Here is a 20,338-nt window from a genome sequence, read left to right as displayed (position 1 = left end):
TGGGTATTCTAGGTAAAAGTGTGTGCACGCCCCATACGCCGCAGCTGGAGACTTTTGCCTAGCAGTACCTGTAGAGGGGTGGCGCTCATGTCTTGTGTCTGTCGCTCCTTCCCTGATTATATGAGGCAATGCCACCACAACCCCCCTCAGTTCCTTCACACTGAACGTTCAAGGAACTACCTCGATGCAGAGGGGATGGAGGGTGGGTCGTGGAATACACGTCTGCATCACATCTCGAAGAACCACAGTTACAGTAAATAACCGTTTCTTCTTCAAGTAGATGCAGAGGTGTATTCCAAGTAGGTGAATCACAAGCAGTACTCCCTGTAGGAGGTGGGGCTTGAAATATATCAGAGTAAGGATCGCAGGACTGCTCTGACATTAGTGCAGGGCTTCTCAAACCAGGAGTCGGGAGCCCTCAGAGGGTTACGAGGCTATTACATGGGGGGTCGCGAGCTGTCAACCTCCACCTCAAACTCCGCTTAGCCTCCAACATTTATAATGGTGTTAAATATATATAAAAAAGTGTTTTTAATTTATAAGGGGGGGGGGTCGCACTCAGAGGCTTGCTGTGTGAAAGGGGTCACTGGTACAAAAGTTTGAGAACTACTGCACTAGTGTCTGCTCAGGAAGATGTAGTGATAGCATAATGGTCTGTAAATGTATGTATGGATGATCATGTGGCTGCCCTGCAAATGTCTAATATGAAAATGTCATTAAGGAACGCTACCAACACTGCCTGTGCTCTTGTCGAATGAGCTCATATCTGCTGAGGAGGCGTTGCTGATGCTATTTCATACACAGTCCTGATACAAAATGTTATCCATCTGGAGATGGCCTGTGCACAGACCACTTGTCCTTTCATACGGTCCACATATGACAAGAACAGGTGAGGCGAAGCATGAACAGTTCAGTTCTGTTCAGGTAAAAGGATAGACACCATCTCATGTCTAACATATGGAGGCACTGCTCCTCCGGAAGCAATGTGGATTAGGGAAGAACACAGGAAAACACACAGCCTGGCTCAAATGAAATTAAGAGACCAATTTGGATAAGAACTTAGGGTGTGGTCGGAGTGTTATCTTGTCCCTGGAGAACTGCATGTAGGGGGACCCCGCCATCAGGGCATTCAATTCATCCACCCTCCTGGCAGAGGTAATGGCTATCAAGAACGCAATTTTCTGAGACAGGAGAAGCAGAAGACAGGATGCAAAATGCTCAAATTGAGGCCTCTTCAGAGCTGCTAAAACAATGGTCAGGTCCCAAAGGGGGGCTGTCTCTCGGACTGGAGAAACCTTGTCACCATAGCATTGGAAAAAAACGATTTCCCTTGGATGGGGGGGGGGGGGGGATATAAAATGCTGATATTGCTGCCAAGTGCACTCTCAGGTAACTGAGTGCCCAGCCCAATTTCTAAGGTGTAGCAGGTACTTTAAGATGTCCTGGATGGAAGGCCCCACCAGATGGGTCCTGCAGACTGAGGACCACACAGAAAACCTCTCCCACTAGGATGGCCTACTTAGTAAAGTGGAAGACTTCCTGCTGATAAGTAGGACCTGCTGGACAGCCTTTAAGCAATGCTCTTCCTCCTCATTCAGCCATGCAGCATCCATGCCGTAAAGTGCAGGGAGCTGATTGCCAGATGCAGGGTGTGGCCATGGCCCTCTGTGAGGAGGTTAGGGCGGAGAAGAAGCAGCATGGGAGGCTGGGCAGACAGAGCGAGGACGTCTGAGAACCAGCACTGTCTCGGCCATGCTGGCGTGATGAGGATGAGTCTGGCTCAATCCTCCTTGAGCTTGGTGATGACCTTAGGAACAATTGGAACAGGAGGGAAGGCGTGTAGTCGACTGCCAGCTGCAGTGGAAGGCATCAGAGAGCGAGCCCGGGCTGGGTCCCCCACAACTGACAGCAGAAAAGACAACACTTCCTGTTTTCTCTCATCGCAAATAGATTGATCGTGAGGATGCCCCACGCTGAGAAAACATAGGGGGACACAGCCAACCGATTGAGAAAAAAGAAAAGGAGTACTTGTGGTACCTTAGAGACTAACCAATTTATCTGAGCATAAGCTTTCGTGAGAAAGCTTATGCTCAGATAAATTGGTTAGTCTCTAAGGTGCCACAAGTACTCCTTTTCTTTTTGCGAATACAGACTAACACGGCTGTTACTCTGAAACCGAGTGAGAAAGTATATCTGGACAGCAAAATTTGCTGATTCGCGATCGTCATCTAGTGACAATGAGGTATATATCTTTCTGCCCAAAAGGTCCAGCCGCTTAGAGTCTCTGTCCTTTGATGTGGACTTGAACCAGCCCTGCTGGGCTCTGTCATTCATTGCCATGATCATCAGGGAGTTTAGGACCAGATGGGAATAGAACCCTTCATATCCCAGTACAGGCATGAAATAGCGCTTCTCCAAGCACTTAGCCACCAGTGATACTGAGGCAAGAGTACCCCAAATGTCTCTCGCAGGTTTGAGAACTGCATCATTTATTGGGGAGTGCATCATTTATGGGGTGGCACCTTCCCAGGATCAGAGGGCGGATAATTGTCCATGAGTTTGTGGGTATTCTCCTGGAGAAACTCCACTTGAATACCCAGGGATGAAGCCACCTAGCGTAAAAGGTGCTAGTATGCCTTAAAGCTCTCTGGGGTGGAAGGGGAGGATTAACCCAGCAGCACCATCTTGTACAGGGATGAGGACCTTGGCTGAGCCACAGCTGGGTCCTGCTCCTGGGATAACATATCCGGACTGGGAAAGTCCAAAGGCTCCAGAGGACCAGGAGACGTGGGAGCTTGAGCCTGTGGCTGATCTGCAGCCACCAACGCAGAGCAGATGGGTGATCTCACCTTTGACTGGGACGACGAATGAGACCTCCAGGAGAGAAGAGTGTCCCACTGAGGCCAGGGGGCCCCTGGTATGGGTAAGGCATTGGTGGCCAGTAGGCACCAGGCCAGGGGCCTCCATCCCAGCCTCAGGGCACATGCCAACCCTGGTAGCCATACTGCTCCACTGGTGGCCTTCAGTCCTCCTCAGGCAAAAGGGAGTGGGAGGATGATAATCCTGACTCTGAAGTGGAGGAGCCCTGGGATCTAGGGGACAGAGGCAAAGCAACCCTGAGGGAACCAAAAGGTGATCTGGCTCATCCATCGACCAGAATGAGATTGGACTCTGTGTTCCCGATGAAGCCGGTATCACTAATACCAAATATATCAGCGCCAAAAGCAAGGTTGGAGAGGAAACAGTGGCACTGGAGCACCTGAGTGCCTAGATGTCGAGCATGGTGACAACCGCCACGGACACACCTGTGGCATTGATTGCACCAGTGCTGAGGAGGGTATCAGTACTGAGGTACCCCATATTGACTTTGGTGCCGTTCCCATCCCAACGACTGAGACGGTGCATCTGAGTGCAGTGCCGAGGGGCCCAACGGTTCAGAGGCATGCTCCATCTATGGAGCTACTGAAGGCGCCAGTCTTGCAAAGTCTTGGACCAGCAGTAAGGATGGGACTGAAACGCAGAGTAGGTCCACTGAAGCCTGGTATGCCGATGTCACAAACATAGTGGTTACTGGTATTGCTCCTATCAGCACCAGACTCAACAGATGCCGGGCGGCCAGAGCCAGAGTTGACGGAACAGGGTTTCTGCCCTCCCTACTTGGTGCCGCACCATCCTGTGTGCTGGAGCCAGTCCCGCCCAGCCTGAGCTCTTAGGGGAGGCAGAAGAGACACCCCACGTCCTGGAGCACTCATGGTTGGTCTTATGAGAGCTCTTCTTTTGGGCCAACGATGGAGAACAGCTTCTGCGCCTCATTGGAGAGGCGCCTGCCCTGAAGCAAGCAGCAGCAGCAGCATTTTCCAAACTGGAAGGTGATCTGTGGCCAGAGGAGGGCCTCAGTGCTGGGTCAGGCTACACGGCCTGTTCAAGCAGGTGCTGTTGCGGCAAAGGCCCCATGACACCTGAGTCTTCTTTTTAAATGATCTACAGATCAAACAGCACTTTTAAAGGTGGGCTTTGCCAAGGTAGAGCAAGCACTGTGTGTGTGTGTGGAGGGGGGGCATTCTTAGGGATCGCCACTCCACATGAAGGGCAGCGCCTGAACCCCTGTGAGGGCATCACCAGAGAGCACTACCCCTACATTCTATGGCTTTCTTCTTTTTTTTAAGTTTACTAACAAACACTAACTGACTAATTGTACAACAAACTAGGCTAAGAAAGGATAAATGCAAAGTTGTTAGACTACAACCACACAGAGCTCCCACTCCACCCAACAGGTGGTGAGAAGGAACTGAGAGGGGTCACGATGGCTCCACCTCACATAGCCAGGGGACAGGCTACAGACACAAGGCTAGTGAGAGACAGAGTGTGGCAGGCAGGCTACAATTGCACACAGACACTAGGGGTGTGACTTGCATGCTGGAGGGCTATTTGTGGGTGACCCAGGTGGGAGCTCCTTTAGCAGGGCATTGTAGGGCATCCAACGTTGCAGGGCAGGGATGACACAGCTGCTCACTGGTCTGGATTGTGCCCTGGTATGTCACAATGATTAAAGGGAATTGCATTGCAATTCCAAACGAAATGACAGGAGAAATCCTAAACCTCATCCATGAAGGACATCAAGGATTAACTAAATGCTGTGAATGGGCCAACCAGTGTGGTGGCTGTGCATCAGCAAGGACATAAAGAATAAAATATCTGCAAGTGAACATTTCAGAACTAAGACAAAGTACCTTTAATAACAACACCTCTGCCAGACAGACCTTGGAAGAGACTAGCTGCAGATTTATGCAAATTCAGAAGACAGCATTACCTTGTCGTCATGGACTATTTTTCCAAGTATATAGAAATAACGCACTTGGAAGACATAACATGTTGCAGTGTTATAGAGAAACTGAAGTCCACTTTCGCTCATTTTGGTATTCCAGAACAATTAGTGGTAGACAACAGACCACAATTCACCGCAGCAGAATTTAAGTAATTCCAAATGAAATAAGATTTTGATCCCATTACTAGCAGCTGCTTTACCCACAAGCGAATGGAGAGGCTGAAAAAGTTGTATGGACAGCCAAGAAAATAATACAGCAGGAATATTCATTTCTTATTCTTCTGAGTTACAGATCAACACTGACAACATATAGTCCAACACAACTCCTGATGGGAAGATAACACAGAACTACTGGTCCAACTTTGGAAAAGAATGTATCCAGACATGAAGAGAGTAGCCAAATCAGATAAAAAGGCAAAAAAAGCTTACAAACATTTTTATAACAGATGTCACTCAGTTAGGGAACTGCCAGGTCTAGACCCTGGTGACCATGTTTGTGTCAAGCTGGATGCAGAAAAGCTCCAGCTGTTATAAAGGAAAAGAACTCATTGCCCAGATCATATGTGATCGAGACCAACAGTGGAGAGTTCCTCAGAAAATATCGACATCTCCAATTTATTCCTCAGAAATAACAATCAACAGAACAAACTCTATAGATAGCAGATGCAGAACAAGACAACGATGACTCACAGATTCCAAACAGACAAGAGACAGTCGTCACAACTCATGGACAGCCAAATGACCATGTTATTACACGTTCAGGTTGTGTAATTAGAAAAAAAGTACAATTCAAAGACACTTAGCACACTGATCCGTACTGAACTTCAAAGACAGTGTGATAGTGTAAATATTGTAATGGAAGGAATGTAGAAGTTAAAGGGGGAGATGTAATGGAATGGTAAACTATATTGTATTGTTCAGCCACAAGTGGTGGCATCTATAACATACCTTACATAAGCTCACAACAGCCATGGCAGTGCATTGAAGGTTCTTGTACTGAATCGCTCTGGCGTCTCTCTCTGGGAGGGAAACTCTATAGCAAGTCCATATCTGGTATAGAAACCAGACCTGCTAATTGCAGTCTTGTAACCTACCGTATACGTCTTGTAACCTACCGTACACAAGTAGTACATGACAGCAGTGGAGAATGAAATGCTGGTCTCAGCCTGTTCCCCTTACCTCCGCATTGTCCACGACCAAGACCAACTCCACATATCTGGTCCCTTTCTGAAATGGAGCCGATTTCTGAAAGTCAAAAGCAAATGCCATGCAGGATTTGAATTCCATCTCTGATAGTTCTGAGCACAAGCAGCGCAAGAGCCATGTTCTCACAGGGACACCTTCCTTCATACGTGTTGTATTCTGGAACATGGCCTACCTGTTTCTGGGTGACTTATTTTAGCTGCTAAACTTGTTGGTGCTGGTTTGCTTTATAACTTCTGCCTCCCACTCTAAACTGCAGAAGAAGTGTCCCAAGTTCCCAAACAGCCACAAACCCAATGGTCAATATGGTTTGGCTCAAGGGGTACATATCATTCATGAGCAGTCCCAAGTTTCTTGTTTCTTTCACTTCAATATACAGTAACTTAGTGTATTAGAATGAATTTTCTCAAAGTCCATGGGCTAACAGTTCTGGGGCTTGTACTGCAAATATTTCCTTATAAACTCTTTCTATACAATTCCCAGGGGATGCTAAAACAATAAGCTAAATTATGGGGAATGACACTTGCACGGAGCCTGAAACCATAGCTCAGAGAGGGCCCAGCTCAATGGATTGTAACTCTGAAATCCAGGGAAAGCAGTTGGAATGTAAATTTAAATGCAAAGATAATTAATCATGTCACTGCTGATCATTTAATCAGAAACACTTACCCAACGTCCTTACCCTATCAACCCAAACTGCCTCCCAGGAGCCCAAAACCCCAACTGATCCCACCTCCAGCCTCCTCTGTGGTGCAGGTGGGAGCTGTCAATAGAAAACACACGGCATTTTGAAGTGGAATGTCTTTTTATGGACTATCTGCATCACGATAGCACCTGGCCCCTCAGTCTGGGTCATGGCACCAGCGATGGACGCTGCACACACTGGCAATAAAAGGGCAATCCCTGCACGAAGACCTCACAATCCGGGGGAGAAAAATCAACAAACCAAGGGGAGGGGAAGGACAAGGTAGGAGGGAAGCCACCTAGCACACCCACTGCCAAGCCACTGCTCCCGGGTGTTTTGTGCATGTCATAGCGGAAGGCAACTGCAGGGATTTGAAGTAGGACAACATAGTAACTCTGGGGACTTTGACAAGGGCAACTCCTGTATATGGGGGAAGCATGGCAGAGAACATGGCGGTATGTCCAGGGAAACAGGACTAATGGACATGGCAGGTTGGCGTCTCTGGCAGAACAGAGGCAGGGCTGACAGCTCAGTAATGCAGGAAAGGAAATCTGTAGGGTGAATATAAGAATGGCCACAATGAGTCAAGACCAATGGTCCATCTAGCCCAGTATCCTGTCGTCCAACAGTGACCAGTGCCAGATGCTTCCAAGAGAATAAACAAAACAGGGCAATCATCAAGTGACCCATTCCCTGTCGTCCAGTCCCAGCAACTGGCAGTCAGAGGCTTAGGATACCCAGAGCATGGGGTTGCATCCCTGACCATCTTGTCTAATAGCCATTCATGGGCCGATCATCTATGAATTTACCTAATTCTTTTTTGAACCCAGTTATACTTTTGGCCTTCAAAACATCACCTGGCAATGAGTTCCACAAGTTGACTGTGTTGTGTGAAGTTCATTTTAAGCCTGCTGCCTATTAATAAATTTCATTGTTTCATTGTGACCCCAGTTCGTGTGTTACTTGAACTGGTAAATAACACTTCCTTATTTACTTTCTCCAAACCATTCATGATTTTACAGACCTCTATTATATCCCCCATTAGTCAGCTCTTTTCCAAGTTGAACAACCCCAGTCTTTTTAATCTCTCCTCATGTGGACACTGTCCCATACCCCCAATCATTTTTGTTGTCCTTCTCTGTACCTTTTCCATTTCTAATCATTTTTTTTTTTAGGTGGAGCGACCAGAACTGTATGCAGTATTCAAGGTGTGGGCGTACCATGGATTAATATAGTGGCATTACGATATTTACTGTTTTATTATCTACCCCTTTCCTAATGGTTCCCAACATTGTTAGCTTTTTTGACTGTCACTCCACATTGAGTTGATGTTTTCAGCTGGTAACTGCTGATTTAAACCCCATCATTTTGTATGTATAGTTAGGATTACGTTTTCCAATACGATTACTTTGCGTTCATCAACAATGAATTTCATCTGCCATTTTGTTGCTCAGTCATCCAATTTTGTGAGATCTCCTTGGAACTCTTCACAATCTGCTTTGGATTTTAGTATCTTGAGTAGTTTTGTATCACCTGCAAACTGTTTACCCCTTTTTCTAGATCATTTAGGAATATGTTGAACACACTGATCCAGTACAGATCCCTGGGGGACTCTGCTATTTACCCTTCTCCATTCTGTAAACTAGCCATTTATTCCTACCCTTTATTATCTGTCCTTTAACCAATTACTGGTCCATGAGAGGACCTTCCCTCTTATCCCATGATTGCTTAATTTACTTAAGAGCCTTTGTTGAGGGACCTTCTCAAAGGCTTTCTGAAAGTCCAACTACATTATATCCACTGGACCACCTTGTTCACATGTTTGTTGACCCTCTCAAGAGAATTCTAATACATTGGTGAGGCATGATTTCCCTTTACAAAAGCCAAGTTGACTCTTCCTCAACAAATCATGTTCATCTATGTGTTTGATAATTCTTCTTTACTATAGTTTCAACCAGTTTGCCAGGTACTGAAGTTAGGCTTACTGACCTGTAATTATCAGGATCACTTCTGAAGTCTCTTTTTAAAAATTGGCATCACATTAGTTATCATCCTGTCATCTGGTACAGAAGCTGATTTAAGTGATAGGTTACACACCACAGTTAGTAGTTCTGCAATTTCATATTTGAGTTCCTTCAGAACTTGTGGGTGGATTCCATCTGGTCCTGGTGACATATTGCTGTTTAATTTATCAATTTATTCCAATACTTCCTCTATTCATATCTCAGTCTGGGACAGTTTCTAAGATTTGTCACCTAAGAAGAATGGCTCAGGTGAGGGAATGTCCCTCACATCCTCCACTGTGAGACTGATGCAAAGAATTCATTTAGCTTCTCTGCAATGACCTTGTCTTCTTTGAGCGCTCCTTTAGTACCTTGATCATCCAGGGGCCCCACCGATTGTTTGGCAGGCTTCCTGCTTCTGGTGTACTTAAAAAAATTTGCTGTTAGTTTTTGTGTCTTTTGCTCGGTGCTCTTCAAATTCTTTTTTGGCCTGCCTAATTATACTTTTACACTTGACTTGACATATTTTATGCTTCTTTCTATTTCCCTCAGTAGGATTTGAGTTTCAGTTGTTAAAGGATGCTATTTCTCTCCAACCATCTCTTTTACACAGTTGCTTAACCATGCTGGCATTTTTTTGGTCCTCTTACTATTCTTTTTATTTGGGGTACACATTTATTTGTGCCTTTATTTTGGTGTTTTTGAAAAGTTTCCATTCAACTTGCAGGCATTTCACTCTTGTGACTGTTCCTTTTAATTTCCATTTAACTTGCTTCTTCATTTTTGTGTAGTTCCCCTCTCTGAAGTTTAAATGCAACTGTGGTGAGTTTCTTTGGTACTTCTTCCCCCACCCCCCAAGGATGTTAAATATAATTACATCATGGTTGCTATTACCAAGTTCAGCTATAGTCACCCCTTGGATCAAATTCTGTGCTCCATTTAGGACTAAATCAAGAATTGCCTCTCCCCTTGTGGGTTCCAGAACTAGCTGCTTTAAGCAGCAGTCATTAATGGGTCAGGCTAAGCCTTGGAGGATCTCAAAGGTAAAGACATGCAGTCTGTGTCTGATATGGTGGGAAAGGGGAGGCGGCAATGAAATGAGGATTGCCTTTGCAGCCAGGCCTGCATTTGTCCAGGTCAGAGAGGACGGGAAGGGAGGGAGAGACAGACTATGTGAGTTACCTAAGTCACACAGGGAGTCTGTGGTGCAGGAGAGAACTGAATCTGGGTCTTCTGAACCCAGTGCTGGGGCCTTGACATCCCAGGGACAACTACAGCAATTCCTCACAGCCAGACTTTCCACTTAGAAGGCAGTGAAGTATCTGAAGTGTGAGAAATGCCTTAGCCTTTTTGAAATCTCCTCAGCCCGTGTCTATGTGCTCCTCCTTTCAGTATCCCTTGGAAATGAGGAGGAGACGCTGGTACTGTGCGACCAGCCAGCTCCTTGCAGGCCCCCAGCAAGTGCGTGCAGAACCTTTGCAATCAGGCACTGTGCTAGGGACCCGATCGAAGGCCCAGCAAAGTCAATGGAAAGACTCGCACTGACCTCATTGGGCTTTGGATCAGGCCCTACATTCCTACAAATTAAAACTACAACACAGAGGAACAGGGTGATTTCCTACCCAGTGATGGGGCTTCATTGCGGCAGCAACTTTCGGTTCATGGTCGTATTCCAAAGTGACATTGGCATCTCCGCAGGTCCCACGCTTCACTCTCAGGTGATCCGCTCGGTACACCGCATGCTCCCCCTTATCATCACCTCCCAACGGCTCAATTAAATAGACTGTTTGATCGGCCCAGAAAAATCCACTGCAAAGAGATGGGGGCAACATGAATCGGTGTCCGGTATCCGATCAGAGAAAGGGTTTCACACACATTCGCAGAGGAAACACAAGGTGGGGGAAGTAATATCTTTTATTAGACTAACTTCTGTTGGTGAGAGAAACAAGCTTTCAAGCTTAAACAGAGCTCTTCTTCAGGTCTGGGAAACTAACTCAAAGTGTCACTGCTAAATACAAGATTTGAACAGATTGTTTAGCATAAGAAGTGACATAGGCTGACCCACTGCACTTGAGAGGCTGGGTGCTGTCTGGCTGCAGTGTAGGGTGGTCACATTACAAGGAGAACGCAGTCATTTCTTCACCTGGCTAGAGCCCCTCTCTCAGCCACGGAACTGCACACTCCTCACATGTACCTGGAGGTTAACAGTTCATGCATATATGTGTAATCAGGACTTCGGCAGACCACGTACAGGCCATGGCAGCCTGGCCCTTGGCAAGGTCATGGACAGGCCATGGCAGCCTGGCCCTTGACAGGCCACGTATATCAATCTGGGATCTTTTCAAAAGGAAAATCTAAACAGAATTCCCTGCTCTGAATTCAGGGCCAGCCTGGGCTCTCAATGACTGTTTCTCCATGTCAAATGCCATTTAGGGAGAAAGAAGCAAACCTGGCCCCGCCAAATTCAGCCAGGATCTGTCCCTGTAATGTGGGGAAGAGGCAAGGCAGGGCAGGGCAGGGCAGTCCCTAATAGATACCCAGGTCCTGTCACTGTAGCATAGGTGGCCAGTAGGGAAGGACAGGATAGTTCCTACTTTGAACCTCCGTGCCATGGTTCTTTGTCCCTTCAATTCCTTTACAGAGTTACCAAGTATAGAGGCTAATGATAAAACCATAGGGCCTGACCCCACAATCCTGCCTTCCTGCTGCTCCCAGACACACTCCCTGCCACCAATGAGAGGGTGACTGCACAATGGGGCTGTCTCCTAAGAGACTCTGGGGGTATACTTTGGAGGTGAAATGAGTGATTTGGGATTACTTTTCCCTTGGGAAAATAGGAAAATGAGCTGCTCTCCAGAGCCTGTCAGCCCTGTGCTGCCAAGTACATTCCAGAGAGCAGGGCACTTGTGGCAATCATGTGTGGCACTTGAAGATTGTTTTTCAGACAAACTGAAAGGAGGTCTGATTTCACTGCAGGGTGGAGGATCTTTTTAATTTAAACAGGATTTTTTGATTTTGTTATTTTAAATTGTAATATATTTTTCTTTGTAAAACTAAACCTGTTTAAAATGAAATTTAAATGTAATACAAAATATGTTAAGGCTAAACTTAGTAGAATCTCTAAAACATTTAAATAAAAAATAAATATACTGAATCCCTGAGCCTCTATCAAAACTGTGTTAAAGGCTGTTTTTCTGTAAAAAGAAAGAATCAGGGGAAAAACATCTAACTTTCGAGGTTAAGCATTATAAATAAGGCACAATAGGTCATGTACTGTATTAAGGGATGCATCATGGATAGTTCCCTGAAAACATTCACTCACTATGCAGCGGCAGTCAAAAAAGCGAACAGAATGTTGTGAACCATTAGGAAAAGGATAGATAATAAGACAGAAAATATCGGAATGCTGCCATATAAATCCATGATACACCCACACTTTGAATATTGTATGCAGTTCTGGTCACCTCATCTCAAAAACAAATATATTAGAAATGGACAGGCTACAGAGAAGGTGCTCACTGCATTCATGCAGGTAACCAGAGGGGCAGGTTCAGAAGCTCCTCAGCCAGGGCTTGAGGCACTTGCATCTCGTCAGTGCCAAGGTTCCCCTCTGCTACCACCAGGCTACAGCGTGTCTCTTCTGCTCTCTCCTTGCCTTCAAACAAATCCAGTGACATAGACTGACCCACTGCGCTTGAGCAGCTCGGTGCTGTCTGGCTACAGTGTAGGGTGGGAGAGTCTCACTACAGGGAGAACGCAGTCATTTTTTCACATGGCTAGAGCCCCTCTCTCAGCCAGGGAATAGCACAATCATCACATGTCCCTGGAGGTTACCAGTTCATCCATATATGTATAATTAGGACTTCAGCAGGCCACATACATGCCAAGGCAGTCTGGCCCTTCCTGGCTCTGGGATCAGAGTGTGGTAAAGCAGCTAAAGACATTATAGTACTCAAGTGTAGCCACCTGCAGGGACTGAATGTGGGAAAAGCCTGAGCTGTGGCCACTTGAACGAAAGGAAAATGCACATTAGCACGGAGACAGTAGCAGCCTCACAACCCCGTGTCTGTCTAGTGTAAATGGTGAACTCTCTGTAACTGCAGGTCGCTAAACCATGATCTGAGTAATTCAGTAACTCAGCCAGGGGTTAGGGGTCTGTTACAGAAGTGGGTGGGTGAGGTTCTGTGGCCTGCGATGTGCAGAAGGTCAGACTAGATGTTCAGGATGGTCCCTTCTGACCTTAAAGTCTAGGTAGGAGTCTATTTCCAGCTCTGCTTGTGGAAAATTCACCCAGCCTCTCAGTTACATTCTCTCTGTAAAATAGGTGAAGGATAGCTGCTACCTCTGAGGTAGGCACATGAGTTGTGAAGAACACAGAAATAACTAGAGCAGTTAAAGAAGCTGGGAGTAGAACTTATAAGCATTTAGCTCAGTGCATCTTTCCCAGGCTACAGAGCAGTGTGCGCAGCAAGGAGGGTCTCTCTTCTTCTCCCCTGCCTCAAGGGGGACACTTTACCATTTATGCACAACAGGGGAGAGGGACTGAAACCAAAGGATGGAATCCAAACCTCAGTGAATGTTGTGGTGTTGGAGGCTCCAGTCTGATTCATAGCAGTGTCTATGGCTATGATTCCACAGAGAATCCTCAAATAGCAGAGCCTGTTTCCTAGATCCAGTTCAGATGGGGCCCACCTCGTGGCAGACCCACAAGAATGGCTGATCTTATGAGGTTTCCCAATTTGGGCCATGATCTCATGAGAACAGCTCATTGAACTGTAGCTCCATCCAATCCAAACCCAAACCTGAGCCAGGTTTATCTCAACCCAGCCCCTGTACCTTTGTCTGACATCTCCAAAGCTCATCTCCTTGGGCCATCTTGGGTTCAACTACATATGAATGCAAGAAGCATGACTAAGAGTCATCTAGGGCCCCCATGGGAGGAGAGAGCAATAGAAAGGTGGGGAAAGGGCAATGCCAGGGCATTGTTCATCACTTCATCAAAAGAGAAATGCCCCTTTTGGGGCACTGGTCACAGGAAATCAGAGCATGTTCTTGGCAGAGATCAAAGTCTCTAGCAGGGGAGTTATGGGGCAACTGGAGAGATTTGAGTGCAGTAAATCACCAGGTCTGGACAGCATCACCCAAGGACTCTGGAGGGAGGAAAGTGTGAGGCCCAGTGTATCGCAAAGACAGACCCATCCCCTGGAGATGGAGCAAGACATGCATGACTATCTGTCAGCCCCAGAGCAGTAGCCTCCTCTCAGCACCAAGCCAGCTGAGGGGAAGGTCTGATTAAGGACAAAGCAGGATAACTGGAACTTCATTGGGTCTAATTAGGGGAAACAGATCTTCTCTACCCTATGAGAATTGCCTGCTGACAAGCTATTCACAGGTCAGCTGCAATCTTAAAAGATGTTACATAAGATGCTTCACATGATACTGTTAACATAAAACCGGACTAACTGTGCTACCTGAGGGGGAGGTGGTAGGAGGAAGGGGCTAACAGCAGGAAGCCTCCAGGGCTGTTATGTGATAATGAAGGACACAGTGAAAACGGTCCCTCCTTTGCCCTTGATGAAAGGGCAGCACATATAGAGCTAATGAGTGAAACAGCTACTGCACACCACGAAGTGTGAGAGACCCATGGCCTCAGGGGCCAGAGGCGCCAATGGTGCATCGAGTAAAAGAGCTGGGTAATTCCTTGACCACTCACATGATTTGTTCTCAGAGAAGCTAAGACAATGATGAGGGGAATCATGTTTTCGGGCGGAAGCTAAATCACTGCACACAGCAGGAAGAAATTCCTGCTGGACTGTGCTCCACGACCACCATGGTACAGTTAGAAAGGGGAATGATAAACCTGAACATCTGCAGTATCCATATTGACCCGAAATGGTGGCAGAAAACTGGACTAGATCACCCGCACAACTGATTCAATCCAGTATGGAAGGGAGGCGAGAGACCAGACTAGATGCACCAGGATTCCAACCAGATAGGACTGTGAGGTGGGCCACCTGGCGGTATGTACCAGTAGAGTGATCAGATGGAGCAGTTCTACATTCTTCACTAAGATTAAAATTAAACAAACATGAAACTATACAAACTATTAACAAAATGTAGCCTGGGTAAGGCTGCTGATCCAATGTTAGAAACAATTACTGATCACAGAAACTGATCTAAGGGGACAAAGTCATTACAGTTCTGTTACTTTCTGGAGAGTCTTAATTTCTTGTGTGGGGAAGATCTTCCTGGGTTCATTCTGCTAAGGACGATATGAGTGGGGTGATGAGTTGGCTTAGTCATAACTTTACCACTTTAATTCTGGTCTCCAAGCACCCAGATGGCAGCAGCACATACACCTGGGAAGGAAGCCACTATCACTAACGATGATTTAACTCCTGAATGACTAATTCAGTGAGCAACAATCACTCCCTGTTTTAGTTTATTCACAATTTCCTCTAAGAATATATTGGCTTTCCCCTCCCTCTGCAAAGGCCTTATTTTACTGGTTCTCTCTGAGCAGACACTGAAAAAGCAGGAGAGACATTTCAAAGCCACTTGGCGTGTGTTTGCTCTGCGCACCTTTTAATATCAGATGCCAAAGACAGCCTTTGTGGCTTATCAGCCCAGACATAAACTGTAGATTTTACACTGCAAGGATTAAGGTCTCAGAGTTGTTCTGAGAAAGATGGACACAGATAATTGATGCTGTTAACAGACAATCTGGGCTTTTCACATCAAAGAGCCATTTAGCAGACTACAAAGCAGGTTTGACACCTACGAGTTAAAGGAACCTGTCCTTCCCAGCAACAGCAGAGAAACAAATCTGTAGCTCTATCCTTCAAGGAGAGTCTATTTAAGATCCAATATACAGCATGACTGGCAGTATCACCAATTCTTAAGTACTGATATTAGCTATATTAGGAGAAAAATATCTCCACTGAAGTCAATGGGTCAGACTCAGAGGCAGTGTGTAAGGATATGTAAGCTAGCCCTGCCTAGAATCTAACTCTCTTAAACACACTTATCCACGCATAAGAGAGCCTAAATTACTGTAATTTACATACCAAGGAGCAGCAGGAAGGTGTATGGAGAGTTTACGTTCCATAAGAGGGGGTGATTGTTGTTGCTTTTCTTGCTATGCTCCTCCCTTCTGGGAAAGTCATAGCCACGCTGAGAACTGACATGTAAGGAGGGCAGAAGTGGGGGTGAGTCAATGCAGGGAGACTAAAGGTATGTCTGTACAGCCCACAGACATGTCTGTACAGCCCAAGTTGACACACTTGGGCTAGTGAGGCTCATGCTAGTGCTCTAAAAATAGCTGCATAGACAGCACTTTGAAGTTACGGCTTAGGTTGGAGCTCAGGTACTGAAGCCTGTCCCCCCCCCCCAGCCCCCCCGGCATCAGAGCCTGAAAGTGCTGTCTGCACAGTTATTTTTAGAGTGCTAACGTGAGCCCCGCTACTCCTAGTATGTTGACTGGAGCTGGGAGGCTCACTTCCGTGGCTGTGTAGACACATGCTATGGGGCTCTTGCAGGTGGGGCATGCAAGCTGAGGTGCTAGGGGAAGACCTAAATTACACTGGTTTATGCTTTGGCCCATTATCTTTTCTTGTATAATTGTCCTTTCCCACCACAAAGGGAAATAATCTCAAACTCCCAAGGAAATGACTGGTGGGAGCAGAAACTGAAAGCTGGGACATGTGCAGAAGCAGATTATCTGTGGGAGCAAACCATCTGGGAAGAGTTTGAAATGTCAGAGGGCCAGAGCACAGAGAATGTACAGACTAGGGGAAACCAGGAGTTTGCTACTTTTGTACTTCTAGCTTGACTGCCCAGCACTCCACCCCTGATGCTGGTTTCCAACACATACAGCAATCCAACTTTTTGCTGCTCCGGAGGGGCAAGCCTACGGCCCCTTTACACACACACACACACACACACACACACACACACACACACAGTAGCACCTTACTGCATAGATTGCGCCATTCCCTACTCATGGGGAAAGATACCAGTCAGCAGAGTAAAGAGTACCACAATCTGCCCCTCAGGGATGAAACTGAAAGAAATGCCCACTTCAATTTGGAGTCGGGCTTGTTTTCCATGGGGGTTAGCAGGTACCTAATCCCAAGCACCAAAGCACACCCCCGAAGGCAGGGTTTATTGGCTGATTTATTTCTGAGGTTATTAGATGGGCAGTCTTGGGCCCAAACTCACTCCCAGGGAACTCATTTGAGAATTTTGCCATTAACATAAATGGCAGAAGGCTGGGCCCTTTGTGAATCATGCCAAGAGCCTGGGTTGGTGTGTTTGGTCACATGGGACTGGGAGCTGCCCTGCTTGAGCACCAAGGCTAGGCAAAACCTCCTGTTATGCAGCCTCCAAAGGAGAGCAAAGACTGACATAGTTGCAAGAGGGGAAAGGCAAACCTGTCTTCCCCCCACACTGTAACATTATTCATACTGCGTAAGGAGCCAGAGATGCCTGATCTCTGGGAGGGCAGTAGCGAGGGCTAAGCAGAGCTGTGCAGAGGCGACTCCCATCCCCTTCAGGGGCACTGGGACCCATGCAGAGCCCCCCAGTGGTTTGGGGAGGGACAGGGAAATAAAATTCCTGGAAGTGAAACTCCCTCATTTTCTTACAGCTATTTTACTGGGGAACTTAAGGGTAGCATTGTAATATCTACATTTTAAAAGGGCTCTAAAGTTGATTTAGTGAAATATTGAGCATCTGTAGCTGGCAAACTGGCAGAAACAATAATTAAAAATAGAATAAGAAAACACCTACAAGATCAGGAGAGCATTTAAGCACCAGGGTTTCTGCAAAGGGAAATAGTCTCTCACTACCCTCTGAGAATTCTTCAAACCTGTCAATAAAGCAGTGGATAATGGAAAACTAGTTGACATAATTTATTTGGACTTTCAAAGGGCCTTTGACAAAGTCCTTCACAATGGGCTACTAAAGAAGCTACGTTGCTATGTGGTCAGAGGCAAAGTACTGTTATCTGTTTTTGGCCTGAGCAGCTAGCCAAAAATTTGGGTCTTGTAGGTTGTTCAAGTTGGGAAGAGAAGTGGACAATGGAGCTTGGTGTCTTTGATGCCATCTTGTTTAATCACAAGGAAACTACAAAGTCCTGCTTCTCTGAACACAGAAGGAACCCAACAACAGGAGATATGGTTTTTTGCTTACACCCCCAAGCCTCTTTCAGCCACCACCACCGTGTGTGTGTCCAAGCTATGTCTAGTTTTCTTCTCAGTTTGTTTCAGTGTGCTTCTTTCCCCCTCCCCACCAACACCCTTGCCCCAGTCAATAACTTGCAAAGACCGCATTCACATAATCCTAATTCCTGAGCAGATTCTCATATGCCTTTGTTTTGGGTGGGGGTTGCTAAAAAGGAGCTTAATCGTTTCTTACAGCTATCTTAAATGAAGGGTGGTGGTTCCACCTACCAACTTCACTGATGTTTCATCCAATCCACAATAGTATTGTCATGGATCAAAAACTGGCTAAGTGGCCGACAGCAAAAAGTAGGATTAAATTAACTGCCCCAAAACTTTGTTAATAGAGTTAAGGTTGCCTAGTAATGCCTGAGCTACTTTCAAACCTCTGAAAGCCAGGAAATAAAGAATTATGGTAACTCAAACAAATGTCCAAAAACTAGGAAAGACTAAGTTAAAATATACATCATCCCTGCACATCCCTTAACTCTGCCCTCTGTAACTGGCAATACCCACTAGGAATGGCTCAGTAAGGGTGGTGCCATAATAGGTGGACATGAACAACTATGAGAATATGTAATTGTTTGAGTTGGGTTCCACATATCTGAATTCCAGTATTTATCTGCAAACACTCCAGCTGTGTTCACGGTGTCGGGTATAGCTGTAGTGAATGGTGGAGGGAGTAGTTGGAGCAGGTTGGCAGAGTTGTCACTGTGATAACAGGAGAAGTACATGTGTACCAGGAGACATCAAGAATGTCTAATTTCAGCACTGAGTTTTGTGGGTTGTCAGTAGACGTGCACAGGGATCTTCCAGCCATGGGATTTGGGGGGAGGGATAGCTCAGTGGTTTGAGCATTGGCCTGCTAAACCCAGGGTTGTGAGCTCAATCCTTGAGGGGGCCATTTAGGGATCTGGGGCAAAAACTGGGGCTTAGTCCTGCTTTGAGCAGGGGGTTGGACTAGATGATCTCCTGAGGTCCCTTCCAACCCTGATATTCTATGGTTGTTAACCATCTGTTACCATAAACATCCATGGTCTCCAGCGCTTAGTGAGGAATAAGTGAAAGCAACGTCTCGGCAAGGATCATCAGTAAAGGGGTGGTAACATGTAGCGTATCTGGGGTAGTTTATGTGGAGCAGGCTCAGTGTTTGAGTGCAGGCCAGGTGTAGGTAGCTCCTGTTCTCTACGCTTGACCTAAACCCAAATTTTGCGTTAGCAAACAGATGTTAGACTGGGTCCTACAGGGCTCATGTGCTCTGTCTCCAGAGTGTTCCGGAGCAGGTGACTGCTAGTGTGTGTGTTCACAGCACGCTGGGATATGGCACAAAAAGGGCAGAGTTAAGGTTGCATTGTGGAGTTGGCGTGGACTTTAATTCTGTAGTTGTTGGTTTTCAGAGGTTTGTTCTCAAATGGGGACAGAAATGGAGGAGTATTGCTGTTGGTTGGATTAGAAAGCAGAGCTGAAGCCCTCCCTCCATTCTCCACTGCACAGCTCTGACTCTCCTGAGCTGCTCTGCCCTCCCCTTTCTCCTTGAAAGGGCAGCATCAGAAGCAGCTGTCCCTTCCTCACTGCTGGAGGCAGCATGGGGACGAAGGGATGTTCTAGGTTCTTTCCTGGGAGGAAAGAGCAGTGGAGGGAAGGGGACCCTGGAGACACTCCCTCAGCCTGGTGAAACAGTCGCGGGGAGGAATTGTTGAGGGGGGTAGGAATGGGAGCAGATATATATGGCAGGGAAGGGAAGTAGAGCGAGGTATGTCGCAAGAGGGGAAGTTGCCCAATTTTCCCCACTTATGGCTCTGCTTTGTCAGAGCTCCCAGGGTGCTCTGCCCCTTCAGGGCCTGAGGCTAGCCAGCCCTGTTCTGAGGTAGAGACCCTTTAAGAACAGCTGTTTGGGCCAGGTCACTGGGCAGAAGGCCCAGGTGGGAAAAAGTCAGGTGACTGCCTGATGAGCATCTGATCCCGATAAAGGGGAAAGAGTCAGTTTGAGAAGTGGAGGGGGGTGAGCCCACCATGGCAGGTTCTGGAGGAGGTGGAAGCCTAGGCAGATGGGGCTGATCCACAAAGTGACTTAGGCATTGAAACACCTAACTTTTAGGTACCTAGAAAAATCCCTGGAACAACCATGGGATCTACAAAGCCTGAGTTTGGCACCTAGTCTCCTATACAATGCATGGGGAGAGATGGGCACCTAAGAATGCAATCCACAAAACCCAACACTCTAGGTGAGGAGCCACCTAAGTAGCCAATGGGAGATACTGATGAAGGTGGGTGTCCTAAGCCCCAATCCTCTTATAGAATTCAGCACCACATAAAATGGCCCCGGAGAGGCTCAGAGCAGGTGGCGCTAAGAAGAAACTGAGGCTACAATTTGAGTCTTCAAAGACATGTCTGTCAAGAG

General features: G+C 46.6%; 1 protein-coding gene across 2 annotated transcripts in view; it reads right to left on the bottom strand.

Annotated features, from left to right (window-relative positions):
* ADAM8 (ADAM metallopeptidase domain 8) overlaps positions 1-20,338 on the bottom strand; it is a 97,385-nt gene that overhangs the window by 45,857 nt on the left and 31,190 nt on the right. For both annotated transcript variants that reach the window (XM_077821199.1, XM_077821200.1), the window contains exons 6-7: positions 10,339-10,525; positions 6,005-6,070 (exon numbers count right to left, since the gene is read on the bottom strand). In XM_077821199.1, the coding sequence (XP_077677325.1) occupies positions 6,005-6,070; positions 10,339-10,525 (253 nt within the window). The remainder of the gene's footprint in view (positions 1-6,004; positions 6,071-10,338; positions 10,526-20,338) is intronic.

The sequence above is a fragment of the Eretmochelys imbricata genome, chromosome 7 (assembly GCF_965152235.1).
Source record: "Eretmochelys imbricata isolate rEreImb1 chromosome 7, rEreImb1.hap1, whole genome shotgun sequence".
In the NCBI taxonomy this organism is placed as follows: Eukaryota; Metazoa; Chordata; order Testudines; family Cheloniidae; genus Eretmochelys; species Eretmochelys imbricata.
Note: the sequence above shows the minus strand (reverse complement) of the source record. Positions and strands in the feature narration are given on the sequence as shown.